The 9,068-nt window shown below is 47.6% G+C and overlaps 1 protein-coding gene across 3 annotated transcripts in view; it reads left to right on the top strand.

The window, feature by feature from the left end:
- Nucleotides 1–9,068, top strand: part of CAMTA1 (calmodulin binding transcription activator 1) — a 160,498-nt gene that overhangs the window by 133,133 nt on the left and 18,297 nt on the right. For 2 of the 3 annotated variants that reach the window (XM_025213015.1, XM_014523520.2), the window contains exons 10-12: nucleotides 1,161–1,181; nucleotides 4,991–5,184; nucleotides 5,924–5,998. In XM_025213015.1, the coding sequence (XP_025068800.1) occupies nucleotides 1,161–1,181; nucleotides 4,991–5,184; nucleotides 5,924–5,998 (290 nt within the window). The remainder of the gene's footprint in view (nucleotides 1–1,160; nucleotides 1,182–4,990; nucleotides 5,185–5,923; nucleotides 5,999–9,068) is intronic. The other variant, XM_025213014.1, reaches the window with a different exon arrangement.

Raw genomic sequence — 9,068 nt, 5'->3', positions numbered from 1 at the left:
AGGTGGCAAGCAGCAAGCTGCCTTAGATCTTTCACTGCCTGCTCCCTACCACCCTCCTCCCCAGCTACTTGCTCTGCACTGCCTGCTACCTACCACTGTTTCCCCTGCTGCAGTAGTGGTGGGGACAAATTTAAAACAATCCTCCAATCTTAAGGTTTTATGTGTGGAAAATTATAACAATGTTATGTATTTTCTATGTATAGAATCTAAGTATTGGGGGATTGTCTTAAATTCAGGATCTCCTTGGCTTTTGATTAATGAGTTACATTGGGACTGAGCTCCAAAGAGAAGGAACAACCCTGAATTGAACACATTTCTCCTGGAGGGAATTCTGATGCATATGCTTTCCCTATTTTATTATGCACTGTGCTATCCAACAGTGCAGAAGAAACCAATCTTTCCTCAAGTATGAGTGACAGGCCAGTTTGAACCCAGAACAATCATGCAGGTGCAACAGCATGTTTGAGATGGGACAGAAGAAACAAGCAATATTTCCCAGTAACCTGTGTCTTAGCCACCTTGTTACATACTGGTATGGTGACACTGTACTTCTGGCTAGGAACTTGCCAAATTTCATTGTGAAATTGAAGTTGGTTTTGTGCTCAAGACTGTCAGACAAGGAGGGGGGGGTAGGATGGGGGGGCTTCTTTTGTACATGCCAAATTTAAAAATATGGAAAGCCAGTATTTAACTTTATCTAAGCCACCCCGGAGCTGAGACCATGCACCAGAATCTGCTCTGGAGACAAGATTTAGGCTGACTTCTCAACCCCAGAAAATGAAGATTTTTTAAAAATGGGAACAATGCCAGCCCAGTAGCACCAGTTCTAACAAACTCCTCCCCCAGTCTTGGACTAACACACAGGATTAGAATCCTGGAGGGAAAGGCAGATTCTTGTGCTCTGATGGAACTGTCTGATTGAAATGGTGATTAGGGAAGCATCACTCAGTTGGACCACAGCTGTGATTCATACATGTAAAGGCACATGTACTAGCATGAAGTTTCCTGTAATTCCAGAACATGTATCCCTTCTCCCGACCTGCTTAAAGCTGGTCCTGGGCCTGGGTGATGTTGCTTTTGAGAGAAGATTGTTTGGGTTTTTCTCAATTCTTTATTTGCAGAATTAATGTTAACCTTGTATTTTCTGTTTCTCCCCCAAGCTTACTTGGATAGCCTTGAAGGTAATGAATACACAAATGCTGTTTCAAAAACTGCTCCCCTTGGGTCTCAGATTTCCATGTTCAGCAGAAATAAGGAAAACCTGGTGTTCAGTACAATGATTTGATACTGCCCAATAGTGAATACATGCTAGTTAGACTGTTGTGCAACAGACACATTCCCACTGGAGAAGAGATGTGAGCTGCAATGCTGCGAGCATGTCCTGTCATTGCAAAAGTACAGTAGTGAAGTCCACTCTTACATGTGTGTGTTTGGTGACACTGGGCTAGGAAAAGACAATGCCTAGTGGTAGCTCATTTTGAGGGGTGGCGAACACTGCTCTCTTTTATTCCTTGTCCTTTTACTTTCCACTGGCCAGAAGGCAGGGCGGGTGAAGGGATCCCATGAAACTGCGTGCCGGTCTAGTGGCATCTCTGGGTTCCTGGGCTGCAGTTCCCACTGTCACATCCCTCCTGACATTGTCATGTTATCTTGGAGTGCCTTTAGAGTTAAACCAAAGCATCACTGTTTCCACTTTTAAGCCCTTCTGTTCAGGGGTTTGTAACTCAGCCGCTCAAGTCCCGTCTGGACTAAGACTTGGAAAGGGAACGATCAGCCTGTAAGTGGGTGTTTTACAACAGCTAATTTAAAACCAAAATCTGTTTCATTTACTTATTAAATTATATGAGGAGGGAATAGCAATGATGGCAAAACAGCCAGCACCCAATGACTGCTTCAATTCCAAAGAGTGAAATTTGGTAAATGCCAGAGTTAGTCCACATGCCTATCAGAGAAAGAGACAGCTCCTCAGTAAGGTGATGCATAGCATGGGCGTGTGTAGGGGTGGGCCTGCAGGCTGCATGCTGCCTTTCCCCTGCAATAAGCTGAATGGAGGCTGGCAAACTAACCAGGGATGACAACCTTTCAGTTGCAGATGTTGTGTTTGTCAAAAGAGAGCTAACAGTCACTGAAGATATCTGTTGTGAACTCCAGAGCAGCCTTCACAGATGATCTAGAGTCTGCCCTTACCTCTTAGAGGATTAAAAGCTCACATGCTGTAACATTCCTGAATACATGTGGCTTCTGTAAACAGAAGCTTTTTTCATGGGCTATTTCAAAAAGAAGAAACATGAAACAAAGATTCTGTTAAAGTTACTTCCAGTAAAAGAATACAGCTCTGCTCTGAAGTTGGCTGTTGAGTAATTGTCTCTTGCTACATAAGGGAAAGCCTGTTAGTAGACTCTGCAATAGAATACATTAACTGAGGGAACTGTATGCACAACCCCAAGCCATTAATACGTTTCTGGGCTCTGTGCCAGGAGTGAGTCCAGAAGGAGGTGCACATCCTGCACATGTTGAGCAATTTCTCACCTGGTCCTTTGGGTACCTTGTAGAAGGCTGAGGAGCTGTTGGCCCAGAGAATACCACTTCAGAGCCCAAGTTCTGTGGACATGGAGTTAGAGACTTCAAGGTTCCCTGGTCTGGGAACAACCAGGGATGGAAGAGGGTTTGGAGTGCGATGGGGCCTGAGGGTAGATTTGCATTCCAGCAGATGCTTTTTACAGAAGTCTCTCTGGGCAGCAGTGCTTCAAGGTGTGCTCACTCCAGCAGCCCCAACCCTGAATTGGTTTGATCCAAACACATTGTAAAATGCTGTAGTGATAGGCCCCAGTGAGGTTGGGTTTGTTGGTTGTTTGGGTGTCAGTGCAGCATCCCCAGCCTTACAGATGCTGAGACCAGGCACTCTGGCTGTTCCACTCCCAGTGTCAGAGCAGAGTGCAGAACAAACTGTAACCTGGGAACACCCAAGGGTGTGCCTGTCTTCAACTGGAAGGGATAGATGAGGCAGGCGACAGTGCTGTGAGAAGGACACCAGTGATTTGAGCGCGGGACACTTTTTCCTCTATAGAATCAACTCCACGCCAATGCTCTTAACTATTAACAGTTTATTGAATTATAATATGCAGATTATTTCTTATTCAGTATATATATAGGTAAATAGTCTAATAGGTAACAAAAGAAAACTTTCCAAAAATATTCTTAGCAATATCTTTTAACGACACCAAAGGTATGCAGATAAATATTTACAATACGATAAGCCAAAAACCCATTATACCAAACTAACCCAATTCCATAACATTTTGTACAACATATTCATAATTATGATAACAAGTATAAAAAATATGAGGCGCAGTTTTACACGATATAAGACGCGTTTACCCCTGGATCCCAGCTAGCAAGGGGCGCTTCCCCTTCTATGGTTCTAGCTGGGAGGAAAACTTCCACCCAGGGCTTCCCTCTTGGTTGGGGGTTGCCTTATTTCAGGAATACCTCCCTTGTGGGACCCAACTCCCAGCAACTTACAGTTTTCTTCAAAGAGCCATCAACTGGGCCTCAGAGCCCTTCACTCAATCGGAGGCCCCACCAGTGTTGTCTGCATCACTCCGAGACCTCCCCTCCTGGCCCAGTGCCCCACTTTGGGCACTGAGGGTTTTTCCAGCTCTTATGGGTTTACCTAGCCTTATGCCTAGGCCTCCCCTTTCCTGGGCTCTGCTCTAGGCTCTGGGGTTCTTTTAGTTCTTTGGTTGGGCCACACTGCAGGGCTCTGGTTATCTGGCTTATGCCGGGGCTAACCTGAGCAGGCTCAAGCTGCTCCCAGGGCAGGTTCTCCATGTGCCGGACTGCACACTGTGTAGGCCCAAGCAGCTTCGAGCTGTTCCCAGGGCCAGCTCTCCATGTGCTGGTCTGCTTACCGCTCCGTCCAGCCCTCTGCTGAGGATGCAGGCTCGAGCTGCCTCAACGCAGCTCCCAGAGCCTAAGCCCCGTGTGCTGGCCTGCACACCACTGGGGCAAAGAAGGGATCCCGTGGAGGCTCTTCCCTCTCCAATGTCTCTCGCTGTTACTGCCCAGTGTGCTGAGCATGCTGGGCTTTTATCTACACTGGAGGCCCTGCCCCTAAAGTCTGCCAGACCTGTAAAGTGCAGTCTTCAATCAGGTCCAGGAGCTCCTCACGCCCACCCCCTCCAAGCAGGGGCAGGGCAAGCCCCTCCCAGCTGTTACCTGATTGGTAAAAATGTTCCACCAATCCAAAGTGTCCTTCTCCAAGCCGGGCTTGCCAGGCAAAAGTGGTGAGCCCACCACAAAGCCATGAACAGAAGAAAGCAAATTAGCTTCTTTCTCTTTAGAGATACAGTCATCTTGACTGGGAACGTGAGAGGAATGTGTTCTCTTACACATTCTGTGTATTTGTGCCTTTCTCAGCACTTGCTTATTGTTAGTTCTGTCATTCCCCCTGCAGTCTCCCAGCTACTTATATTCTCCTTCTGTGTGGGAAAACAGCTGTTTGTGCAGAACAGAGACTTTTGGCATCTTATAGCAAGTTTTGCTGAATGTAATAAGGGAAAATAACAACAGTCTCTCTGCAGTCAGCTCATCATTGCTTGCAAGTGTGCCTGCAGTAGACAGAGCATAAGTTCCTCCCACTTTACTTTGTTGTAAACTGGGCTCTTGAGCAAAGCAGGTGGTCATTACTTAAGGTCTCACATGCTCTGTCTGTCATTGTACTTAAGCTAAATACATCACACTGCCACAGCAACACCATTGCTAGCAGACACTGTTGTAGAGTTAAACAATTTTTCTAGTATATATTAGGTCTTCAAGTCAGCGTTTTACCTTTCCTGATTTGCAGTGGGCCCTGTTTCAGATTAGTTCGCAGTCAGATAGGCATAACTGAGTTTGGCTTCTCATCACATTCTGGTGAGATGAGTCTTGGAGGCCTTGGAGGCCTTGCTTCCCTTTGGAGTGCCTTAGCTTCTCTCTGTTTCTTCTGCAGTATGCACTTTATAAAAAGATGACACAAGCTGCCATCCTTATCCAGAGCAAATTCCGAAGCTATTATGAACAGAAAAAATTTCAGCAGAGTCGCCGAGCAGCAGTGTTGATCCAGCAGTACTATCGCAGCTACAAAGAGTGTGGGAAGAGGAGACAGAACCGTCGAGCAGCTGCTATTGTACAACAGAAACTCAGGTGGGTCTCCTAAGGGAGGGCAGAAACATGCTCTTGCAGCAGAGAGAACAGGGGACTAAGCCGATGGGAGGGAGGAGGGGCAGAGATTCTTTGACAAACAGTGCTGTTTTGCGAGATGGGAGGTGCAGAGATAAACCTAGTGTCCTGTCCACACGTGCTGTGAATCAAGGACATGTACACTTTAGCATGCAAAAACGAATAAATAAATAAAAACTGCCTGCTGCTTTTGCAGTGAAAGAAATATCTGTTTTTCTGCATGATGCTTTCCACAGGAGGAGCAATATCTGCACTCAGAGGTGTGTGCTCTACTTGCTATGGCTTTAAGATTCTTCCCTGGGCCTGCTCAAGTTGTTTTGTCTTTGCATTAATTGTGAAATATCTGCTTTTCCAAAAGCCCCTTTCAAATAAAAATCTGAGGGGTCTGGAAAACCTCCACTTCCAGGTGGAGGAGTCAGTATATCAAAGCAGTAGTCTGCACATCAGTCTCTACAAAGGTGCAGCTAAGGATCAGTCACTGAGGGCAATAAATGCAAAGTGGGAGGAACTTCCTCTCTGGCTGCAGGGAACATAGATGATAAGTGCAGACACGCTGCGTGGTCCAGTCTACCTGAGCCTTGAGCTGGACTGTATTGTATACGCAAAGCAGGCAAGACCACAGAGTAGGACCAAGATGCCTCCATTCAGTGTTTACACTCTCCTCAATGCTGCCATTGCCTGATGCTCTCTCCTTTGTGTTTAGAAGCAGTCTGCTCACCAAGAAACAGGATCAAGCTGCTCGCAAGATCATGCGGTTTTTACGACGCTGCCGCCACAGGTATGCCATTACCTTTTCCCCTCATCTGCCATCCCCAGGTCACCCCAAGCATCAGGCCCCCAACAGACTTAGCTGTGCTCCTTGCTCTGCTACAGATGGTGGGCTTGAAGCCCTGGAGAGAAATGTAGAGTGAGTCTCCAAACTGCTTTACAAGCTTCCCAAGCTGCACCTTAGCAGTTCTGTTCAGGGTATGGTGCGGGATGCTGCAATATCAGACCTACCTTGCAACTGCCTTTGTTTCAAAAGGAGAGAATCCATGGAAAGGCACTAGCACTGAACCTGTTTTTTTCTGAATAAATGGAATCCCTATCTAAATGGCAAGCAAAGCAGTCCAGTGCTGACATGCTAGGGAGCAGGGTGGTCTGTGGGGACCTTGTGCTCTGCTCTCACTTCTAGGTGTGCTCACACTACAGAGCAAGGTACAGATTTGCACACCTGGCCAGGCAGAATGCCTGTGTTCACATGTACCCGCAGCCAGGAAGGGTCCCCTGACAGTAGGCAGAACATGAACTCCCAGCTGTGAGCAGGATGAGCCCCTTGCTTGGATTATGTTAGGTTGCCTGGGTTTCCATTAAACTGCTATCTCCCCAGGCCCAGCTAGGCTGTGGTTGTGGCAGTTTCTCTGATCTGAGATCCTTCCCCTCTCCTATCAGCCCGTCCTCAGCTGAACACTCTTTGCAGAGGAGCTCCACTCACTCGCCATGGAGGCTTAGGGTGAGGAATGACCCTGGCTGGCTTCAGCTCCTAGCTGTGTTCTTGTGTGCGCCTAGTGTGTGTATGGGGAGGGGTTGTTGCTGCTGCTTGTCAAATGGGAAAGTTGGAGCTTGGTCGCTTTTAAACAAAAAATGCAGAAGAAACCCAAGGCAAAAAAGGAAAAGAACTGTGACCCCTCCCCACATCATCTTCCTAACCAAGGCCCATTGCCTGAATCTCCAAGTCCTGGCTTCTGCTGCCTATACCTATCTCTGAGCCCAGAGGGTGAGGCAGAGCAGGTTGTTGGAGAGGTTCTGGACTGATTCCCAAAGGAGGTCTGACCATGTTCCCTAGGGTATCCTGCTTCCCCCTGTCTCCTCCACAAGACATGCAGAAAGATGTGCACATGCTTTACTCTGGCAACTGCAGAGGTTTAGAGGTAACATCCCTTTGCAGTGTTACTAGTACTGGTTGTTCCACCAGCTTCAAGAAGTTGATTAAAATTGTATTCAGTAAAACTACACAAGCAACATAAGGAGCCTGCACAGAAATGGCAGTCTGAGGAAGATACACATCAGCAGGGGTCTATTCCCTGGCCCCAGCTCATCCCTCCTGGTGAAAGTGTGACACTTCCAGGCTAATTAGGAATTCTCTTGAACTCCCAAAAAGCATGGAATAGAGCATGAGTCACTTTGATGCAGAAAGGAAACAATGGCCACAGCCATGAGCTGAGTTGAAAACATGTACTAAGGAGAACAGAAACAAGAGTAGGAAGAAACCAGTGTGTTCCCACCTCTGGGAGGAGGAAAAATGTGGCAGCTTTCAGATGACATGATGGAGCCTACCCCTCCCCACTGAGAATGCTTAGCAGCACAAGGCAGGCAAGGTTCTTTGGGTAGATGTGATATCTTGTATTCGACCAACTGAGTAGTTGGGAAAAAGTTCTTTGCAAGTTTTTGGGCACAAGTACAAGAGATGTTGTGATAGGTGGTGGCCTGTGACTGCCTGAGACAGAGAAAGATAGGAGAGGAGGGCATGATAAGTGAACAGAGAGCACCTGCCAGTGGAAGGGAAATGAGATCTGGCTGGGTACAGGGAAAAGGTAAGGTGGGGGTGGGGAGGAAGCTGTGCTGCTAATAGGGAAGGGCAGAGCACAACTCTGTCCAACAAAGGGTGAGGGCAGCAGAATCTTAGCCACAGGAACAGTGAAGAAACATTTGCCACTTCAACCTCAGGAATTGGCACCTCAGGAATAATCCCTCCCCAGAAACTGCTCCCTTCCTTTGATGCAAGGCTAGGTGCCATGGTCTCTCCAGGCTGCTTCTGTACAACCAGCTGGCCCCAAGGCTCTCTGTTTGGGTGTTTTGGTCCACGTCTGCTCATATCAGTGCTGAGTAGACCCTCTCTGTCCAGGTGTAAGCAGCTTCTGGGAAGTTTCTCACTTACTCTGTTAGCTTGGCTTCCTCCCAGAGGCCTTCAGCAGAACAAAGCTGATTTCTCCCATGTGAGAACCAGTCACGTGGCTTAGGACTGTGGGTAGCTCCCAGAGGTCATGAGCTTTTGCTTGCTGCAATGTCTGACAACGGGTCCCAGTAATCATGTGATAGCTGCTGAGAGGCCTACAGCTGTTGTCCGGGTTTGTGATAAGTTGACTTTGTAGAGGGTACATGAGTGTCAGTTCAGTGTGTGTGGAAGGTGGCAGGTGGTGCAGCTCAGGCTTCTCCCTGATCCATGAGGATATGGGCAGGCCTTAGAGAGACAAAGACTCACTTCTTATCAGCAGTTGTTGGTAGGGTTGGAGGCCCAGAAATTCCCATTGAGCCTTATAGAACAGCTGGGCTGGCAGGGCTCTCAGAAGGTCCTATCTAATCCAACAGCAGAACAGCCCTGTCTGAAACATCCCAGACAAACTGTGACCAATGCTTGTTTGTCACCTGTTCACAGGTCCAAAGAAAAGCACTCTGTCCATCTCACAGTACCAGCAGGACCTGTGAGAGTGTTTCTTACACAAAGTGAGAGAGGCCACTCAAGGCTTTTTCAGATGTGCATCAGCTGAACAGCCGTGAAAGTGCTTGATGCCAGGGCCAGGAAATGACCCTGCTTTTCATGTGGAGGTTGCATTGGTACCTGTTGCTTGCTGCCCCTGGCCCAGACTACCTCCTTGAACATGAGCAAAAAAGACTCTTACATTTAATGACTCTGGGTTTGAAAACACTTGCCCCACCTTCTCTGTGGTTTACAAATGTTCCTGCTTCAGAACCACAGGAGAGGTGGGACAGTGTCATTTCTGGGTGAGCCTGGCATAACTGAACTGACTCCATATGCACTTGACCACCTATGTTTGGTGCATGGGTAATGTCCGTAGGTCACAATAGTC

Source organism: Alligator sinensis, unplaced genomic scaffold, assembly GCF_000455745.1.
Source record: "Alligator sinensis unplaced genomic scaffold, ASM45574v1 scaffold433_1, whole genome shotgun sequence".
Taxonomy (NCBI): Eukaryota; Metazoa; Chordata; order Crocodylia; family Alligatoridae; genus Alligator; species Alligator sinensis.
The sequence above is the reverse complement of the archived record's forward strand: the minus strand, read 5'-3'. Positions and strand labels throughout refer to the sequence as shown.